Consider the following 22,548-nt stretch of genomic DNA (forward strand, 5'->3'; position numbering starts at 1 on the left):
GTGTTCGGTGATATCTCACTGTGGTTTTCTGCAAATCCCTAGTGGCTAATGATGTGAAGCATCTTTTCACGTGCATGGTTCATCATCTGTATATCCTCTCTGGTAGAATGTCTCTTGCTGTCTTTACCCATGTCCTAATTGGATTTTTGGTTTTTTATTGTTCAGTTTTGAAATTTCTTTATGTGTTCAAGATACTTGTCCTTCGTCAGTTACGTGATTTGCAGATGTTTCCACCTAGAATGTACTTGTCTTCTAGTCTCTTCGTAGAGGCTTTTACAGACCAAACATTTTCCATTTTGATGAGGACCATTTTGCCAGTTTCTCTATTTGGTGATGCTTCCGGTATCCAGGCTAAGAACTTTTTAGTTAGCTGTAGATCCTGAAAATTTTTCTGCTATGTTTTTTCTAAAAGTTTTATGATTTTATATGCTACATTTATGTCCATGTACCACTTCGAGTTAATTCTTGTACAAGATGTGAGAGTTAGATTGAGGTTCTTTTTTTTTTTTTTTTTAATGGACGTCCATTTGCTCCAGCACGTTTGCTGAAAGACTGTCATTCCTCTACTGAATTGCTTTTGTTTTTTTGTCAAAAATCAATTGGGTGTATTTGTGTGGGTCTATTTCGGGGTCTTCTAATCTGTTCCTTTGGTCTGTGTGTCTATCCCCTCGCCAATAACACGCTGTCTTGATTACTGACTAGGTCTTAATATTAACTAGAGATCTTCCTTATACCTTATACTTCTTTTTCATAATTATCTTAGCCCTCCTAGGGCATATGCTTTTCCATATGAATTTAAGAGTAAACTCGTCTATGCCTACAAAATATCTTGCTGGGACTTTAATAGAATTTTACTAAACTCATATTTGGGGAGAATTAACATCTTTATTGTGTTGAGTCTCCCATCCCATGAATATGGTGTGTTTCTTCTTTACTTAGGTCTCCTTGATGTTTTTCAGCAGCACCTTGTAATATTCAGTATACACATCCTGTATATGTTTTGCTAAGCTTATCCCTAAGTGTTTTATTTTCTTTGGAGTGGCATTGTTTTTAATTTTCCTTTCTTCATATTTATTGTTACTAGATAGAAATATAGTTTATCTTTATGTGTTGATCTTATAACCTTGAAGCACTCACTTTATAGTTCTAAGAGGTCTTTTGTAGATTCCTGGGGGATTTTCTACCTAGACAATTGTGTCATCAGCAGATAAGAACTGTTTTATTTCTTCCTTTTATTCCACATGCCTTTTATTTCCTTTTCTTGCCTTATTACACTGGCTAGGACCTCCAGCGCTATGTTGACCAAGTGTAGTAGGAGTGGACATCCTTGCCTTGTTCCTGGTCTTAGAGGAAAAGCATTCAGCTTCCATCATTAAGTAAGATATTAGTTTTTTGTAGATATTCTTTATCATATTGAAATAGGTCTTCTCTATTACGAACTTGCTAAGAATTTTTTTATGAATGGGTGTTAGACTTCATAAAATATGTTTTCTGTGTTAGTTAACATGATCATATGATTTTTCTTCTTTCGTCTGTTGGTATGGTGGATTACAGTGATTGGTTTTCAAATGTTAAACCAGCCTTGAATACCTGGAATAAATCTCACTTGGTCATTGCGTATAATTCTTTTTATGGATTTTTGGATTTGATTTACTGACATTTGTTAAATATTTTTGAAGTGTATTTATTTATTTTGAGAGAAAGAGAGCGAGAGCATGTGGGAGGGGCAGAAAGAGAGAGGGAGAGAGAATCCCAAGCAGGCTCCCTGCTGATAGTTCGAAGCAGGGCTCAAACTCACGAAGCGTGAGATCCTGATCTGAGCCAAAATCAGGAGCCAGCCGCTTAACCGACTGAGCCACCCAGGCACCCCTGATTTGCTAATACTGTATTTTATTGAGAATTTTTATGTCTACGATCACAATATTGGTCTGTGGTTTTTTTGTCTGTTGCTGTTGTTGTATTGGCTTTGCTGGTTGTGGTATCAGAGCAATACTAGCTTCATGAAAATGAATTTTTCTCCTCTTTTTTTTTTGGAAGAGATTATAGGAAAGTGGTATTGTGTTAATTCTTCTTTAAATGTTTGACAAAATTTTCTACTAAAACCAGCTGGGTCTGGAAATTTCTTTTTCAGGAGGGTTTTTTTTTTTTATCACAAATTCAATTTTTAAAAAAAGTTTATTTACTTAGAGAATGAGCTGGGGAGGGGCAGAGAGGGAGAGAGAGAATCTCAAGCAGGCTTCACGCTCCGCGCTGAACCTGACGTGGGGCTCGATTTCACAACCGTGAGACTGTCACCTGAGCTGAAATCACAATGCTTAACCCACCGAGCCACTCCGGTATGCCAGAATTTTTAAATGGTTAGAGAGCTATTGAGATTTTCCATTTCATTTTAGTTAAGTTTTGGTAGATTGTGGTTTGCAAGGAATTGATCCATTTCTTCCAAGTTGTCGATTTTATGAGCCTAAAATTATTTGTAGTAGTTTCTTTTAAACCTTTTACTAGTTGTGATCTGTAATGATATCCTGTTCCATTTCTGATATCAGTGATTTATACCTTGTCTTGTGATTTTTGTCAGTATTTCCAGGGGTTTATTAATTTTATTGACTTTTTCCCCCCAAAGAACCAGCCTTTTGTTTCATTGATTTTCTTTGTGGTTTCCCTGATTTCAGTCTCATTGATTGCTACGCTTACTTTTATTATTTTCTTCCTTCTGCTTCCTCTGTGTTTATTTTGCTATTATTTTCCTCGTTTCCTGAGGTAGGGATTTAGATTATTGATTTTAGGCCTTTCATCTTCTCCATTGTAAGCACTTCATGCTATTTTATTAATGCTATTTTTTAATGTTTTATTTTATTTCTGAGAGAGTGGGAGAGAGAGAGCGTATGCAAGCAGGGGAGGGGCAGAGAGAGAGGGGGACAGAGGATCCGAAGCAGGCTCTGCGCGGACAGCAGGGCTCGAACCCACGAACCGTGAAATCATGACCTGAGCTGAAGTCGGACACTTAGTCGACTGAGCCACCCAGGTGCCCCAGTGACTTCATGCTATTTAAGCATTTAACGCCCTTTCAGCACCACTTTTACTTTATCTTACGTACTTCTACATTTTCCTTTTTCATTCATTTTTTGGTATTTTTAAATTTCCTTTGTGACCTCCTCCTGATCTACGGGTTATTTAGAAGCGTATTAATTAATTTTCAAATATTTAGGGGTTTTCCTATTGTCTTTGTTACCAATTTCTGCTTTGATTCCATTGTGATTAGCATATACACACTGTCAACTTTTGATTCTTTTAAATGTGTTGAAGTTTATTTAACCGTCTAGGATATGATCTGTCTTGGTGAATGTTCCATGGGTGCTTAGAGAAAAAAAGTATATTCTGCTGTTGTTGGATGGAGTGTCCTATTTATGTCAGTTAGAGTCTACTGGTCACTTATGTTGTCCATATCTATAACCTTGCTGGCTTTCCAGTAATTCTATTCGTTGCCAAGAGGGTATTTTAAGGCTTGATTGTTTGGTACACACATATTTATTATTGTTATGTCTTCCTAGTAGATGAATCCTTTTGTCGTTTTTTGATGGCCTTAGTACATTTTATTTTTTTATGTTACTGTATTTTTGAGAGAGAGCGACAGACAGAGCACGAGCAGGGGAGGGGCAGAGAGAGAGGGAGACACAGAATCCGAAGCAGGCTCCAGGCTCCGAGCTGTCAGCACAGACCCTGATGCAGGGCTTGAACCCACAAACCATGAGATCATCACCTGAGCTGAAGTCGGACACTTAATGTCCTGAGCCACCCAGGCACCCCAACCTTAGTACATTTTAAAATAATCTGCTCAATAGTCTGTTAGTGTTCTGCCTTTCCTATTTATTTGACATTTGTTAATCTTAACGTTATGTCAGAAGTGACAATGTTGTATGTGAAAACTTGATAGTATTATGCTCTGTAAGATTCAAAGTGAATTTGGAACCATCTTAAGTATTCTTGATAAATATGGATTTTTTAGATAGATCTCAGTGTTGAGCCCAAGCAGGAATTTGAGTCTATGTGAGGAGAAGATGTTCCGGAATCTTGGGAATATACACAGGAGCTCTATCAGGATCTCGGGTTTATCCAGGAGATGTGTCAGAATCACAGGTACTTCCCCAAGAAGGTGTAGACAGAGTCTCAGCTATAGACCCAAGGAGGTAATCGGAGTCCTGGGAATATAGTCAGGATTTTGTATCGGGATCTCAGGTTTATGATCAAGATATATCAGAATCTCAGGTATATACCCAAGGAGGCTTAGCAGGATTCTGAGGAGGGGGTGGATTTTGAAAGTATAGTCTAATCATTAATTTACTTAAAAAGTTAAAGCAAGGTGAAAGGAGCATGTGAGCTATTTCTATTTATCAGAAGGGGACGTGAATTTTAAAAAATGGAGACACACTGGCTGTGGCCTTGTAACTCACTTACTCTATGTGTGTCAAAAGGATTGGCTCTGCTGTCCAAGGTGGAACAGCAGGGACTGATCTACCCTCCTGCCTGAGGCAGCCAAAAATCCAGACAGAGCATATGAAGCAAGTTTTTCAAGACATTGGAATCAGGCCCTGAATGGCACTGATGTTGTAAGACGCAAACAGCCAAGGTGAGGGGTGTGACTTGAGAGCTGACAGGCTATGATGGGGGAGGAGGAGTACTCCCTTAGTTGAGAAGGTGGAGCTGAGGGTCCAGAGAGACCGAGATGTCTAGAGTCCCCAGGGCAAAGTGCCAGAGGAGAAGGCCGCACAGAAAGAGATCTCTATAGATGTGCTGAGGTGCCGATTGGTGTGTGCAGGGAACAGAAGTACTGGAGGCCAGGGAAGGAGCCATCCGAGAGGATGGGAGGGAACAGCTGGGGCCCGGAATAGTGCCTGATGCTCACATGGGGCCGGGAACAGGCCCGTTTCACCTGCCAGTCTGGAAAACCTCATACTTTGAACAGAATTGGATAGGGTACTCAGAAGGATCTCGCCTCAGTAGTGGGGAAAGGTTATACTAGAATGCATACTGCTGTGGTCCTGCCCAACAAACTTCACAAATAAGATACGAAAGAATCGGGCTTTTTCCAAGTAGCGTGACTGCATCTTAGAATGTAGCTCAAGAATATTTACAGGAATACGAAACTACCCAGCACTGAACAAAGTAAAGTCAAAATACCTGACATCTAATCAAAGATTACTAGACATGCAAAGTAGCAGGAAGGGAGGACCCATAATGAGGGGAAAAAGATCAACGATTTGAAACCTACCCAGAACTGACATAGATATTAGATTTACCAGACAAGCACATTAAAGTAGTTTTTATGACCGTATTTTAGGCATTCAAAAAGTTAAGTAGATACAACACAAGATATAAATTGAACTTCTACACTGAAAACTACAGTATGTGAGATTAAAAATACACCAGGTAGAGGAACCTTGGTGGCTCCATCCATTAAGCATCCAAGTCTTGGTTTTGGCCCAGGCCATGGTCTCACGGTTCATGACTTCGAGCCCCGCGTTGGGCTCTGTGCTGGCAGTGTGGAGCCTGCTTGGGATTCTCTGTCTCCCTCTCTCTCTCTCTCTCTCTGCCCCTCCCTTGCTCACTCTGTTTCTCTCAAAATAAATCAATAAATTTTTAAAAATACACCAGGTAGATTTAATAGCAGAATCGATATTGCAAAAGAAAAGATTCATGAACTTGAAGGCATAGCAATGAAAAATAAAATGACACACATAGAGGACAAAAAGAGTTTTAAAAGATGAAAACCGCATCAGTAACAGTGGAACAACAACAATGGCGAAACAGCTTACAATATGTATAACTGGAAAGGCGTGGGGAACAGGAAAAAATATTTAAAAAAAACAATGGGGTCAATTCATTGGAATGATTTAACAATCCTAAAAGTTTATGCACCTAATCGCAGAGCTTTAAAATACATGAAGCAAAAACTGACAGAGCTGGAAGGAGAAATAGACAAGTGTGCAGTTTCAGTGCAGTTTTAGTCAGAGGCCCCTCGTAGAACAAATACAGAGAATATCAGCAAAGATACAGAATATTTGAACAACACCAACTTGACCTAATTGACCCTTATGTATAGAACATTCCACCCGACAACAGCAGAATAGACACTGTTTTCAAATGCACGTAGAAGGTTTACCAAGATACGTCATACTCTGGGTCATAAAACAAGTTTCAATAAATTTAAGTCATTCACGGTAGACTCTCTGACTATAGTGGAATTAAGTTAGAAATCAATAACATGAACATGACTGAAAAGCCAACAAATACTTGGAAACTAAATGGCACACTTCCCAATAATCCATGGGTTGATAAAGAAACTTTAAAAAGACATTAGAAAGTACTTTGGACTGAATGAAAATAAAAGCAACCTATGGGAATTTGTGGGATACTGCTGTGCACTTAAGTGGAAATTTATGGCAGCTAAACACCCATGTTAGAAAAGAAGAAAGGGCTCGAACAATGACTTTAAGAACCTGGACAAAGAAAAGCAAATTAAATCCAATGTGAGCAGGAATAAGGAAACAATAAAGATCAGAGTGGAAATCGATGAACAAAAAAACCAAAACACAATAGAGGAGATCAATGAAACACAAAGCTGGTTCTCTGAGAAGATCAATAAAATCGATAAACCTCTAGCCTGGCTGATCCAGGAAAGGAAGAAAAGACACAGATGACCAATGTCTGGAACAAGAGAGGCAGCATCACTACAGAGTCTACAGGTATCAGAAGGATAACAAGAGACTATTATAAATGACTATATGCCAGTACATTTGACAACTCAGATGAAAAGGACAAATTACTTCCAAAAACTGAACTCAAGAAGAAATGGATCACCTGACAAGCCATACATCTATTAAATAGATACAACTTGTAGTTAAAAACCCTCCCCCCAAGAAACTCCAGGCTCAGGTGTCTTCACTGGTAGATTCTCCAAATATCTAAGGAATTAATAATACCAATTCTGCACAAAAACCTTCCAGAAAATCAAAGAGGGGTGGGAGTACTTTGCAGTACTTTGCTCATTCTACGAGGCCTGCATTATCTGATACCAAAAGTAGACAAAGGCATTACAAGCAAAGAAACCTAAAGCCTAATATCCCTTATAAACACAGATGCAAAAATTCCAACAAAATTTTAGGACCTTAGATTCAATAATATATAAAAAGAATATTATTTGATAGCTAAGTAGTTTCAGCCCAGGAATGCAAGGCTGGCTTAACAGTAAAAAAATATATATGTAATTCACCATTTTAACAGAATGAAAAAGAAAAGCTAATCATTACTAATAAAACAACTGATTTTTTACAAAGGTGCAAAGGCAATTCTGTTGAGAAATCTTATGTTGACACAATCTTTTCAACAAATTGTGCCAGCGCCATTGGCTATCCATGTGTCTCAAGTGAACTTTGGTCCATATCTCACGCCATATACAAAAATTAACTCAAAATAGATCATAGACCTAAATGTAATCTAAAACTCTAAAACTTCTAGAATAAATACAAGAGAAAATCTTTGTGACCTTAGGTTGGGCAAAGATTTTATAAATATGACACCAATAGCACAATCCATGAAAGAAAAAGTTGATAAATTGGACTTCGTCAGAATGAAACTTTTTGTTCTTCAAAAGACAGTTTTAGGAGAATGAAAACACTAAAAACAGACTGCGAAAAAAATCTTTCTAGAGCATACACCTATAAAGGACTTGTATCCAGAATGCTGAAAAAACAAACGACTCTGAAGATTCACCTATAAGAAACTGAACAACCCAGTTTTTGAAATGGGCAAGAGATTTGAACAGGCACTTCACCAAAGAAGGTGTATGGATAGCAGTGTGAAAATGCTCCACATGATTAGTCATCAGGGCAGTGCACATTGAAGCTACAATCCCCATGCTAATGTTCACAGCTTTCCTGGTGCCATTGAACCTACAGTCCCATGCTAACTTTCACAGCTTTCACGGTGGTGGTATGATAGCACAACGTACCCGTTAAAAGGGCTCAGATGAGAAAGACTGTCCATACCAAGTGTCGGCCATGGTGTGGAGGGACTGGGGCTCTCGTACACCGCTGGAGGGACTGTGAAATGACACACACACTTTAGAAAACAGGTTGGCGGTTTTTAAAAAGTTAAACACTTTTGGGGCGCCTGGGTGGCGCAGCCGGTTAAGCGTCCGACTTCAGCCAGGTCACGATCTCGCGGTCCGTGAGTTCGAGCCCCGCATCAGGCTCTGGGCTGATGGCTCAGAGCCTGGAGCCTGTTTCCGATTCTGTGTCTCCCTCTCTCTCTGCCCCTCCCCCGTTCATGCTCTGTCTCTCTCTGTCCGAAAAATAAATAAACGTTGAAAAAAAAAAAAATTAAAAAAAAAAAAAAAAGTTAAACACTTTTTAACCGTATGATCCAGCAATCCCATGACCAGGTATTTAGCCAATGAAAAGAAAGCATATGTCCATCTGGAGACCGTATGTGAGTTTTGATAGCTGCTTTGTTTGCAGTAGCCAAGACTTGGAAATGGTTCAAATACCCATCAGTGGTAAAGGGATCATCAAACGGTGGCCAGCCATACATTGGAATGTTCCTTTGCAATAAAGAAAAATGAACCATCGGTATGCACGACAATGTGAATGAATCTCGACATAATTATGCCGAGTGCAGGAAGCCAGACAAAATGTGCGTATACTATATGATTCTATTTATATAAAGCTCTAGAAAATGCAAACATGTAATATACAGGGACAGAAAGCAGGTCGGTGGGGACGGGAGTGTGGAGGGCAAGAGGGAGAGATTACAGAAGGGCACCAGGAAACTTTGGGGGTGATGGATATGTTCATTACCTTGACTGTGATACTGGTTTCACAGGTGTATACCTATATCAAAACTTATTAAATTACATACTTTAGGTATGCACAGATCACTGTATGCCCGTTGTACTACACCCACTTAAAATTTTTTTTTCACGTTTATTCATTTTTGAGAGATGGAGAGAGACAGGGCATGCGTGGGGGAGGGCCAGAGAGAGAGAGGGAGACGCAGAACCCAAAGCAGGCTCTAGGCTCCGAGCTGTCCGCACAGAGCCCGACGCGGGGCTCGAACCCACGGACCGCGAGATCGTGACCTGAGCTGAAGACAGATGCTGAACTGAGCCACCCAGGCAAATAAAGCCCCCTTAAAAGAAAAAAACACACGCACAACGGAACAGGCAACCAGCTCCTAGTCAGCACGGGCACTGACGCTTTGATTCGGACGCTTCCTCTGAGCCTCGAGGGGTCCGTGTGAAGGTGCTCGCAGAAGTGACTCCATCTACTGGATGAGGGGACCGTTCTCACTAGCTATGCAGGCATTTAGCAGCGTAAGAACTGGGGATGCCGGTAGTCCCTCCGTTTCGTTTTGCCTTTAGCGGAAACCTCCAGTCTTTATTGTAAAAACGACTTAGGGGCGCCCGGGTGGCTCAGTCATTTAAGCATCTGACTCTTGATCTCAGCTCAGGCCTCCATCTCCGGGTCATGAGTTCAAGCCCCACGCTGGGCGCGAAGCCTGCTTCCAAAAAATAAATACAATTTAAAAAATAAAAACAAATCAGAACAACGCTGGGTTTTTGTGGGGTTTTTTCCTCACCTCCCAACTTTACTAAGGACTCTGGCAAAGGACGCTATTCACACGGCGGAGCTTGTGCTCCGCACGGACGAACTGGGATTGACTACTCGCCGGTAATCAGAAACCGGATTATCAGATCCCTAAACTGCTCATAGTTGGGTTGAACGTTAGAGGGTGGTTCCATGGCCCTCACGAGCAGAAACCCAAGGCTGCCTGTCTGGGCTCATACCCCGGCCCCGCTGGTTCTGTGACCCCCAGCGTGTCCTTTCACCTGTCTGTACTGCAGGGTCCTTATCAGTAAAGTGAGCATATTAATAGTGCCCACCTCATGGGGGTGTTTTAAGATTGAAATGAGGCCACACGTTCCTTGGCGGGCGATGAGGATTCGAGAAGCGTTACGGCCATCCTCAGCAATGTCGGCATCTGATCGGTGGCGGTGTTGTGCCTGGAATCATGGCCAGCCGTGACCAGGTCCTGGAGTTGACCCACGGAGCTCTGTAAAACCGTGACGACATGATGCATACAAGAAACGTTTGCTGCCCCACCACGAGTGAGCGGGCCAGGCAGAGGTAAACCCCAGGCCTCTGGGAAAACCCACGTTCCGCAAGAATTACCCCCAACACGAGACAAATACCGAGCATCACGGAGGGAGAAGAGTCTAGAGTCCCAGAGACACAGTCACCGCACGAAGAGAATAAAAGGGAACTTTTCTGCCCGCCCACCCGGTGGATGGCTTACCTGAATATTTAGTAAGGCGTCAGAAGTAATTTTTCTTCCGCGTTCTAAAGGTCTGGGGCCTTACTTCCGCCCCCAGCGCTCTCTTGAGGACCCCAGACGGACGCGTCTGGTGTGTGATCTTTTGCATGTGACTGTCTTCCCTCTTCCAAAAGCCTGTGGGATCCTTCTCTTTGTCCCCGGTGATGTGCCTTGTTGTGGGTCCGTATGTGCCCATTGTTGGGAACCCGGTGGACCCTTCCAGGGCCTTCATTTCTGAGACATGTTCCTGAGTTCATTGGCGGCGAATGTCCTCCGCTCTCGTGCCTCCCCTGGGCTCCTGCCTGCCTTTCTCCTTTGTCTCTCCCTCCCTGCCCCCCACTTCCTTCTGGGAGACCGAGGCCTCCCTCCTACAGCTCTTGATTAAGTCTGTGATGGTGGGCTTCTTGAATTCCCAAGGGAGCTTTCTGTTCTCTGAACATTCCTTTTTGTGGCACGTTCTCTTTCGACGAGGGCGGTGGCTTCTCTTTCCGGGGCTGTGAGAAACGGTTCCCCTGGTTTTGTCGTTTTCTTCCTCCTGTATGCTGTTTCCTCCACGTCGACTTTTCTGGATGGGCCGGTCGGCTGGCTGCCGTGTTTCCCGTCAGAGGCCTTCCTCGGAGCAAGCCTGGTGCTTGGGGGTTGTCTGTGTGACCAAGCGAGGAACCAGAAAGCCGGCCGGGGTCCCGGGCCGAGGGTGGGGACGCTCGCGTCAGGCCGGGAGGGGGATGGGCCCCGCCGGGGCCTGCTGGTCTCTCCTGGCCTCCCCTGTCAGGCCCCTGCAGTGTGGGGAGGCCGTGCCCTGACACCCTGTGCCCCAGCCCTTCCCCCACCTACTCTCCAGCCTCCAGGGCTCCCGTTGACATATCCTTTTACACCGTTTGTTTTTTTGTTTTCTGTTTCAATCTTTCTGCCGTGGTTTCAGCCGGGACTGGGACAAGAGTACACTTAATGAGATTACCGCCTTGTATTTTTTTTAATGTTTATTTCTTTATTTTGAGGGGGGAGGGGGAGGAGAAGAGAGAAGGGGGGAGAGAGAGAGAGAGAGAGAGAGAGAGAGAGACTCCCAAGCAGGCTCCGCACTGTCAGCGCGGAGCCCAACGCGGGGCTCGATCCCGTGAACCGTGAGCTCATGGCCCGAGCCGAAATCAGGAGCCGGGTGCTCAACCGACTGAGCCACCCTGGTGCCCCCAGAATTTACTTTTAATACAAAGCTTGGGGCGCCTGGGTGGCCCAGTCGGTTGAGCGTCCGGCTCCTGATTTCAGCTCGGGTCATGATCCAAGGGTCATGGGATCGAGCCCCATGTGGGGCTCCACACTGAGAGCGGAGCCTGCTTGAGATTCTCCCTCTCCCTCTGCCCCTCTCCCGCGCTCATATGCTCTCTCTCCCTCTAAAGAATTTTTTAAAAAGGATTCTTAAAAAAATAACCAATTCTGGAAGGCCTGACTCCTGTTTGCTTTTTGAATATGGCCGTCGGGTTTCTCCTCTGTGGCCCCTCAAAGTCTCCTCCCACAGTCCTCCTGGCGTCGTGTATTTCGGGGGTGGTTAGTGGTCAACGTGTTTTATCTTCCACCCCCTCCCCAATGGCTGAGAGCTCCTCAGAGTATAAAGAGCAGTGTCCTCGTCAGCTGCCTCCCAACTGCCCGTTTCAGGCCACACACAGATGCCGAGAGGCACAACGGCCTCTCGGTGACGGAAGAAATACAGTTCTAACGTCGAATGTCAGTTCTCTAACTCGAACCGATGCAGAGAGGAAGCGTTTCCTTTTCCTCGTCTCCTTACGCAGGGGGAGGAAAGCAGCGGAAGTATTATGTTAGCTATCCCACATTCAGGCTTTTTTTCCCCCTCCTTTTGTCTAACCTGCCATAGAGCAGAACACAGAATGAGAACGAGCAGGCATCCCTCCCTTGGTCAGGCAGAAAACCCTGAAGACGAACTTACTGATTTCGTTATGTTGCGTTAATGACGAAGCTGTAGATGTGGTTCTCACCCTGCAGACAGGTGGACCCATGTTGATAAAGTCATTCTTCTGAGTGCGGAAGGGCTGCCGACGGACCACGGGCGAGGGGGGCGCTGGGCGCCCAGAGCGTTGCTGGAGAGGCTTTGCCCTCATCGAAAGCTTCTGGCATTTTCCATGCCGGGAAGTTCCCTTAGCCCAGAACCCTGCTCTGCTCTTCCGATGCTGCTTTTCCCTGGGCTTTGAAGAAACGGAGGCACGTCCAGAACTTGTCCGCCGGCCAAACTCAATACCATGGCCTTAGTCTGGAACCTGGAGGGAAGTCCAAGGGGAACGGTTGAAAACGAGACCCACCTTCTCATCACCTTCCCGAGATCACCAAACCGGCGTTAACCCCTGGGATGTTGAGGTTGCCTGAAGTAACCCTCGTTCTCCTTGCTCTAGACCTTGAGCAAATTTGGACTTCCAGTGAGGCGTCCCCTCGAAGTGAAAGATAAAGGGACTTTTTTCTTCAGAACTGGTCTTGCGTGTCTCTCTGAGGTTGGCGGGACGGCCCGAGCGCTCTGCTTCGGACTGGCGTCGGCTCAGTGCTTTGCAGGGTGTATTTTGAGCAGTGCACTTGAAGGCGGCCCGGTCTGGCCTCCGGGGGCGCGATTGTTTGGGGAGGAGCCACGTGCCCATCGTTTCGCGAACGCTCAGAACAACCGGCCTGGCAGATGTAATTGACCCCGACCAGAGGTACCGAAACCCAGGCTCCAAGAAATGTGGTCATGTGGTCAGTCCTGAGGGTGGGACTCGCGTCCTCCCCGACTGCTGCTAAGGACAGGGGAGGTGAGCCCCGCTAGCTGTATTGTGACTTCCCCGGGGAGGGGAGGCGGCTTGAGGGGCCCAGCCCGTGTGTCCCTCGGAGACCTCGTACCTGCTCTACGACTGCCCTTGTCATCTCTCTGCCTCCGCCAGGGACACCTGCTGTCCTTACGTCCTGGGTTTCCTGGACCTCACCTCATCCTCCCGGTTACCTGCGCCAGAGAGTAGGTCAAGCCTTGCGCCTGCCCCGCGTCCCTGCTGCCGTGAGCCCCCAGCGTTACGGTTCTTCCTGTCCTTCCGGCCCTCCCTCCCAGGGGCACGGGCACATCTCCTGGGGACGGTCTCAACAGCCTCCTAAGCCCTCTGGATGCTTCTTCTTTAAGGCTTTTTTTTTTTTTTCCCGTAAGTTCCTTTACTTATTTTGAGAGAGAGAGAGAGAGAGAGCCAGTGCGGGAAAGGAGCAGACAGAGGGAGAGAGAACCTCAAGCAGGTCTCACACTCAGTGCAGGCCCGACGCAGGGCTCGATCCCACGGACCTTGAGATCATGACCTGAGCTGAAGACCAGTCGGATGCTTAACCCCCCGGGCGCCCCTCTTCCTCGCCTTTAAAACCAGGTCCCACCCACCTGCCAGGAAGTCCTAAGGCAAGTGTCGCCAGGCCCCCCTGCTGGCCAGCACCCTGCCCTGAGTCCTGTCGCCTCGAGGCACAGGACCACACCCCTTCCACCGTCACCACTGGCCTCTCCTGCTTCTGCCGCTCGTCTCCTGCCGCTTCCCGTCGTGCTGCATCACAGATGGGCACAGATTTTGCCCCATCAGGGGGGAGGGTTCATGTCCCCATCCCTCGGGTCCGAGCTCGCCTTGTGGCTTGCCCTGGGCCACGCGGCCCGTGGCCTCGAAGTTGCTGCCCTCACCCTTGGGGTGCCGCTGCGCTGAGAAAGGCCCACCCAGCAGCCGGCACCGACCCCCACCGGCCATCCATCCGCGCGTGATGCCGCCACCAGCTGGCCCGCCCGGCCCACTGGCCCGCAGAACTGTGAGCACCGAAAACGCTTGCGTTTCAAGCCACGACGTGGCAGGGTTGTTAGCCAGGCAGTAACGCAGAGCCGACAGGTCTCGAAGAGGGCGGTACTGCCCGTCTCAGCGGTTTTTCAGTGATGCTTTAGGTCACCGTGCACACGCTAGAGACGCCCCTTACCCTCTCCCTGTCATTCTTTCTCGCCACCCTTCAGGATTCGGCTCGGGCGTCCCGCCTTCAGGGAGCCTTTCTGGACCCTCCAGATTCCCCACATTACAGCCTCGACAATCCTGTTCGTATCTCCCCACCTACTAGCCGGGCGAGGTACTTACTCTCTGGATTGCTGAGTTTCTCCTCTGGAAACGGTACCCATACTGCCTGCCCAGCCCCGGGTACTGGGAAAATTCAAACGACGCATGTGACTGTTACTGGGGCTCAACCCGTGTGTTACCGTCTCCGTCTCTACCCTGTTCCCGGCCCCGCACCCTCTGCCCTGGGGCTGCGGGTCCCTGCAGGGCTAAGATTGCCTCTTCCAGTGCCCTCTCCAGGGTTAAGCCAGTTTGTAGCTCAGGGATGCCCGTGTGTTTCCTGAAGTTCATAAAACGTGGTCTTTCAACCCCAAGGTGACCATCGGTTTCACTCAGAAAATGAAGGCCCGGCCTTACAAAGTTTGCTGTCGCGTGTCTGATGTCATCCGGCCACAACCAGTCAGACCCTCCCCTGCTCCCGATGTCATCATTCCCGTTTGTCCCTGGGGTGGCCCTGGGTCCCCTGTTGCTTCTCTGCCGTCCGGTGGGTCAACGTTCCGGCGTTACCCTCGTCGCCAGGCTTCTGTGTGCGTCGGAGCAAAGCTTTTGCCTGGGAAAACGTGAACCTCGTCTCCGTTGACTGTTGATTCTCGCGACAAGCTTTTCAGCTCAGATTTCACTGCAACAGGCACACGGTGTGTCCAAAGTGACAGCTGGCCTGTAACGATTGTAGTATCCCCACCGACAAAGGTAAGATGAGATTTAAAAATGAGAATTCCCGTTCCAGGAAAATGGGAAGGTTTGCTGGGTTTGAAGTGAAGGGAAATGCTGCCATGTCGTGTGAACTTTGTGGAAACCTGGCAGGAGTTTTCTTGGAAGTGTTAGGGAACATTCTTCTTGCGCCTCGAAAGATAGACGTTAGGGGTTCACTGCTACTCTGCCACATTGGGCTCCTCACGCATTTTCATGGGCCAAATTCTTGTGATTACAAAATGCCGATGCCTCAGGCGTCGCCGGGGAAGATCTTAGATGTTCCCAGATAAAGCTGTGCACTGTGCAAACCAGTCATAATTATCCCATTTTTGGTCGCATTCATTGAAATAGGCCAGCCCCTGCCTTCTTAACCACTGCTACAGCCTGGTGCTCTCCTCCTCCGTTTCAGATGTATTTCCCGAGGCATTTTCTTTACTGACTTTGGGAGCGCCCTCGCTGATCATTATGCAGACGGCAATGATTACTCAATTTCTCTGAACTTCTGGTGCCAGGTGAAGGTCCCAGAGGCTTTTTAGCATTTCTTTGTTTATTTTGAAATGTGATTTTAAGTCCTAACCCAACAAATTGAGCTACGAGGCTCTAAATATTAAAGATCTAAAAGGTGTACAGAAAAGTATAAAGAATCTGACAAGGTAGTGAATTACAGTGGGTGGAAAATGGGAAAATTATCTGATGGCTCTCTTGTCTGCCGTGCAAATGGTACTCCTTTGACAAAAATTCCACCCTTAACCTTTCTACCATTCTGAAGTCTTATCGGACCTAATTTAGCAAAAGGAAATGTAAATGGGTTCCTATAAGGTGACATCGGTAAGCACATGAAGTGATAATTCGAGGGGGGTTTTACAGTATAACAAACTCAGGTGGATTACAGAAAGATAAGTCGTAGCAAAGTAAAAGTCCAATGTTTGTAACTATTTATTTGGACCCTTTTTGTGTCGAATACAAGTTCCGAGTGGGGAAAATTCATCTGTTCTTTGTCTCGAGTATCTAATCCCCTCGCATATAAAAATGTTTTGAATTCTAACCATTTTATATTCATATTTCAACTCTGACAGCCAAACGAGGAAAATCAGGGATGAACAACTTTATCCCGTTTGGGGGATTTTTGTAAGTGATTTACACACACATCAACTTTAATAACATTTTTACTTTTTTTGTAACTTCATTCTTCATGTAAGTTTGCAATGCAGGTGCGTTCATCTTTGTGCGCAAAGGTTTAATAAATTAGCTTTCATATACGTAATCTAAGACTCTGAGTACAAAAAAGTGAGTCATAGTTGAATTAGTATATCCAGCCTTGTAAGTTTGGAAGTAAATTTTATGGTTGCAAAAATTAATGGTAGCAAAGAAGATCTAGGAAAATGCAAGTTTGTTTTTTCAGTGTTATTTCAGCCTTAACTATAGAGACAGCAAAATCTTTTAAAGTACTTATTTTGGGGTGGCGGGGGGAAGGGCAGCTAGCCTTTGTACAAAAATAACTTTCTAAGCTTGAACCGTAAGATAATGAATGCTTAAAAATAAAAAGTAGATGTAAACAAATAGCTTTTAATTGTCAGATGTATCAGATGGGGACGAACTGTGTTTTTTTGTGTTTAAATGGAATGCCATCACGTTGTTACAGTCGCATTCCCGAAAATAAACATGTAGCTGATCTTGAAAGAATTAAAATTAAAAATTAAAAATGTGTTGACAGTCGGGGCAATATCGAGCTATTATTTAATACTTAATTTCAGAAAATATTTACGAAGGGCCTCGAAGGTCCAAGAAACTCCATTACTAACGTAGCGACACAGAGAAAGATTGTACACAGTCACAGCCCCAGGAGCCAACGAGGACCTGATCCCTCCTGGGTCTTTGATTTCCAGTCATTTGACGAAACGAAACTTCTTCACTGTCTCTTCGAAGCGCCTGATTTATGCCAGCGCAGAATATCTCCCACATTCTCTGTCGCTTCTAAGGTGGAGAGTCAGACTGACCACCTGTCTGTTCATGTCTTTACCCCACATTCTGCGCCCGGGTCTCTCCTCCTGGGGAAGTTGCTGACGGGCCGCAGCTCAGCTCCCTACATCCCTGTGTGATGCACGCTCTTTCCTGCCGATCTGGGACTTTGTTTTTTACTGTGAGGCTGAGATTTCTTTTCCTTTTGTATGCTTTTTCTTTTTTTTAAATGTTTATTTTTCAGAGACACACACACACACACACACACACACACACACAGAGGGAGAACGAGAGAGAAGGAGAGTGCTTGTGAGCAGGGGAGGGGCAGAGAGAAAGAAAGACAGGATCCGAAGCAGTCTCTGTGCTGACAGCAGAGAACTGGGTACGGGGCTCGAACTCACGAACCATGAGATCATAACCTGAGCCAAAGTCAGACCCTTAACTGACCGAGCCACCCCGGTGCCCCAAGTTTTTGTTTTTGTTTTTTTAAGTTTATTTATTTTGAGAGAGAGAAAGCATGAACAGGGGAGGGGCAGAGAGAGAGAGGGAAAGAAAATCCCAAGCAGGCTCTGCACTGTCAGCACAGAGCCCCACGCGGGGCTCGAACTCCCAAACGATGAGATCACGACGTGGGCCGAAACCAAGAGTCAGACTCTCAACCGCCTGAGCCACCCGGGTGCCCCTGTGCTTTGTTTTTAAGCCCCTGGGATGATGATACTTCACCGTGCAAATTTCTGATCAGTGTCCCAACGCAGAATCACTCTGACTTCTGCTCTAGATGCCCTTGCGTCGTGTTGTCTTTGGACACACCGGCCCTGCCATTTTGCCATCTGGGTGGCGGCCGGCCACACGTGCTGACGCACAGCGGGCCGCGTCCTCACGGGCTGTCGCCCAGTTCCTGGGGGTGTCACTGCGCCTGCTGTGCCAGGCTTGGCTGAGCGTCAGAAACACAAACCCCGCACCTCCTGCTAGACCGTGCGAGAAGCGTGGATACAAAGTTAGCAAAATCCATTCTCTACCCTCAAGACGCACGTCAAACGTTCTCACGCCCCGTGGAATTAGGGCCCCATCAGAACCGAGCCGCGGGGCTGCCGGGACCCGGAGTTACCTGGGCTGGACCCTCCTCGGCTTCAGAGTAAGAGCTCATCATGCCATTTGTGACTCATTTTAGCCTCGTCTTTAAAACAACAACAACAACAACAACAACAACAACGTGCCGTGCGAGAGCTGTTGATGTGCCGAATGCTTACAGGTTATCAGTTAATGTGACAGTCCTTCCAGTGTTTCAGCGGCCCTCGGCACAAAACGCTCATCGTATCTGCTTCCCTTTCTGTCCCCCTCCCTTCCATCCTCCCTCCCTCCCTCCCTCCCTTCCTTCTTTTCATTCTTATCATTTCTTTTAATGTTCTGTCACTTTTGTATACTCTGCCCAAAGGAATACTCCGATTGGTAAATGCGCTCCTGAGACCTGAAAGTTGAATTTTAGCCGTTCACGTTGGCGTTTCCGATATACAAGGCGCAGCTCTAACATTTAAATGGGACGGCACGAAACGATGCCTTTAGAGCCCCGCAGGCCCCGGGGACAGGGAAGGAGGGCCAGGACGGCCGGGCACATGCATCTTGGTGGGAGCCGGGCTTGGAGCCCCGCTGTCCTTTCCTGGGCTCTCGGCCTCCGCGGAAGCCTCTCTGCGCTAGGAAACCCAAGCCCCACTGGAGTTGTGCTGGCGCTCTCTGATTTTTCTCCAGTCGTTTCTGCCTTGCCTCGTCGGCCACACTGGGAGCTGCGGAGAAAACGGATCGTTTGTTGTGCCCGCCTGCCCCTCCTAAGGCACTTAGGGCAGAGGATACGCTAACTGGCACCTGGTTTGCTCTCCGAGGAACTGGGCAGTGGCTGTGCTATGTGGGCTTCAGAGCCAGACTTCCCGTGATATTTCTGCTTCTTGAGCAGAAGCCACAGCGATGGGGGCCGGGGGAGGCGGGGAGGCCCTGGAGCTCAGAGCCGCCAGGCAGGTGGGCTGCGCTCTCTACCTGGGGACGCCTTCGAAGGAGCCGAGCCTCATCTGCTCGAGCCGGACGCCAGAAAGGGCGGGCGGTGGTTTGTGCAAACGCCAGTCCCCTGGCCAGAGTTCAGGACGGTATTGCCTCACTCGCTGGAGGGATTTTATCTCGTTAGCTCTTCATTAGCAGTGAGACGGACGTTTCCCTAAATAAATCTCAGGTATGCTTTAAAAGCAACTGAAAAGTGAAATGATAAGGTCCCACAGTATTCCAACTCCCCGAATGTAACGACAAGGAAACTAACACGATCTTACGGTTCGCGATCGATTCTTCCAGTTTCGACGCTCCTGCCAGGAAAGACAGAATACTTGCAGGGAAACAAAAAGGCTGCTGTCCACCTGCATTGTCCCCTGTAGCACCGGGAATATGAAGGGGCCGAGGAGGGGGGTGGTCACAGCCCCACTGACAGTGCAGCCTCTGCCCAGCCCATACTTATTAGGCTGGACTTCATGGTTAAACCTTGAAGTGAGGGACTGTAGTTTTTCGTGGTGAAGAACATCGTAAGCAATGCTTACCCCACCGTCTTGCTTGCCATTTGAAGAAATCTTCCTCCAGATACAATGCGGAACGAAATACGGTAGAAAAACCGCACAGACTCACAGCCCCATCTACACTCCTAGATTACAGAGAAGGAAGGTCCCTTCCTTTTAAAGCTCGTGAAAGGCTAACGATTCTCTCTGATTTTTCCCGTGTGTGACTGTCACCATCATGGTTGCTTGTCAGAACTCCAAGGGTGAGATGTGACTTTCACGGAAGCGTTTCACGGGAGCGAGTACCGTGGGTTGTGGGTTCGCTGGGGAACGGCATCCTCACCTCGGCGGAGAGCCCTGGCCGTTGCTGGCATGCACCTGCTTGGGTCCCCTCCGTGCCGGGAGCCGTGGGCCTCACTGTGACCGCTTCAGCTGGGAAAGTGGTTCCAGAAACCAAGCGTCGCCTGGTCCGTCTCATTGAGGACGCCTGACCGCCAGGCCCGGGGGTGGTCGTGGGGCGGGATCTCAGGGGGACGGAGGTGGGGAGGGCAGTTTGGGCAGGTGGACTCGGACGAAGGTGCAGAAATGAAGCGGTGCGGGGAAGGCGTGGACCAGGTGGCGGCCCGGTGCCGCGGGTCACGGTGGGGACAGGGAGACGGCGAAGAGGCGAGATCAGGAAGGAGACGCATCATGAGATCGCGAGTGCTGTGTCGAGGAGGGGGACTTCAGTCCGGAGGTCACAGGAAGTGGCTTTGGGCGTTTGAGCAGGAGTGTGAAACCAACCGACACGGGACGTGGCACTGCTTTGACTCTGTGGCCGTGATCGTTTGCCAGGGAGGCCGAACGAGGCATCACAGACTGGGTGGCTTAAGGAGGCGTTTCCTTCTCACCGTGCTGGAGCCTGGAAGTCCGAGAACAGGGTGTTGGCGGCTCTGGCTTCTCCGGAGGCCTCTCCCCCGGGCTTGTAGGCGGCTGCCTTCCCTGTGCGCACGGACGCCCCGGCTGTCTCGTGTGTGTCCAAGTGTCCTCTTCTTAGAAGGACGCCAATCGGATTGGATTCGGCCCCCCTTTAAAGACCTCCTTTTGACATAAACACCTCTTTAAGACCCTGCCTCCAAATATAGCCACGTCCTGAGGTCCCGGGGGTTAGGATTCCAACATATGAATTCTGGTGGGGGTACAGTTCAGCTCATAACAGGACCCACCCACCTGGAGCGTGTTCTGTTGGTTTTTTGCCAGCTGAAACAGTCTGGCTTTGTCAGGGACGCGCCTGTTTGGGTTTTTTTAGTTCTACGATGTATCCGTAAGTGCACAATCATGTTTTAGGAAAACCTGCGTGAATTAGCCCATGGGTACCAGGAGAACATGCTGACGGCGTGTCCCCCCGCCACCCCACTCGCCCTGCACCCCTCGGCTGAGCCACCTCGACCTGCTCGCTCCTGGAAGGCTTCCATCATGGAGCCTTTGCACTTGCCATTTGTTTGCTGGAACATTCTTCCCCGAGACCTCCGCACACCTCCCCCTCTCAGACCCTGTTATCCCCAAATCTGCAAGGCAGCGTCCCGTGTAAGGCAGCATCCGTTCCCCATCCGATGAGCCGTCGGACCAGGATCGGACAGTCCACCTGTGTATTTGTTTATTTGTTAACTGTCTGTGTCCCCACCAAACGCGGTGTTCAGGGAAGTGGGGACTCTGTCCGCTGCTGTTTCCGTCCAGCTCGGATATAGTAGATTGCGCTGAGCACAGTGTGTAGACTCAGTAGCAGGTGAGCGATTCTACCAGGATCGGCTTTGTGTCCTTACACATTTTGTGTTTAAAGATTTTCATTTCCTTAGCGTGCTTATCTAAAGGCATGCTGAGAAAAGGTGGTTAGCGACGTCCCTCCTTAGGTTATAAGTTCGGGTATGATGCTTTCATCGGAGGAAAACCAGTGTTCTTCTATATCCATGGTTCACGAGCTACTTCTCTGTCTTCCCAGGTTGCGTTTCCAGAACCATCTAAGCAAGATGGTAGACACAGAAAGCCCGATTTGCCCCCTGTCCCCCCTCGAGGCTGATGATCTGGAAAGCCCATTATCCGAAGAATTCCTGCAAGAAATGGGAAACATCCAAGAGATTTCTCAGTCCATTGGGGAGGACAGTTCCGGAAGCTTCAGCTTTACAGAATACCAGTATTTAGGAAGTGGCCCGGGATCAGATGGATCTGTTATTACAGGTGAGTGTGCTGTATCCTTAAAAGCTTTATTTAGAAATGTTTTGGTTTCGTGTTTTGGTTTTGGTTTTGGTTTGTTGTGTTTTTTTCTTTTTTCCTGCCGAGAAAATTGTTCTCTCTAGCTGGAAAAGAGGTCACATCTCTGTGCAGCAAACTCTTTAGACATGATAAAGCATAGCCCATTCCCCTGGGCCTGCTGTGCCGTGTGTCTCACAGTACGCTTCTTTTAAAAGCCATACACGCATCAAATAATACTTGAAACTCAGTTAAGGCAGTCAGCCACATTTCTAAAAAAAAAAAAAATCTGACTTCTTATTTCTTTAAAGCAGAGGCTCCTATTCTAATAAAAATGACGGTTTTTTAAAATCTGGAGATGTATACGAGCCATCTCCTAAATTCTACATTGCATTACGAACTACATCGAGTGCCAGCAAGGCAGAAACAAAGAAATGAAACACGGGGGCCACTCGGGTAACCTCTGGGATCACTGGGAAGGAAGAAGACGTAAAACGGTTCATCCTTCCAGACAGCACTTAAGCGAGCCCGGGGTAACGTGGCGTAAACCGTGCCCTCGATTCGAAAAGGCTCCGTCTGGGGTGCACCTGACTCCACACGCTTCCTGGCAAAAGTGGGTCTCCGGTCGGGACTGACTGGGCTGGACCGGGGTCGGCCCAGCTAGCGGTTGGCAACAGGGGTACGTG

General features: G+C 47.5%; 1 protein-coding gene across 1 annotated transcript in view; it reads left to right on the forward strand.

Annotated features, from left to right (window-relative positions):
* Positions 1-22,548, forward strand: part of PPARA (peroxisome proliferator activated receptor alpha) — a 66,557-nt gene that overhangs the window by 19,742 nt on the left and 24,267 nt on the right. Inside the window, exon 2 of the mRNA XM_047067261.1 lies at positions 21,615-21,850. Within this exon, the coding sequence (XP_046923217.1) occupies positions 21,643-21,850 (208 nt within the window). The 5' untranslated portion in view covers positions 21,615-21,642. The remainder of the gene's footprint in view (positions 1-21,614; positions 21,851-22,548) is intronic.

This window comes from Lynx rufus, unplaced genomic scaffold, assembly GCF_022079265.1.
Source record: "Lynx rufus isolate CCGP_SWC_20201006 ecotype Redwood Valley unplaced genomic scaffold, mLynRuf1.p SCAF_7, whole genome shotgun sequence".
NCBI lineage: Eukaryota > Metazoa > Chordata > Mammalia > Carnivora > Felidae > Lynx > Lynx rufus.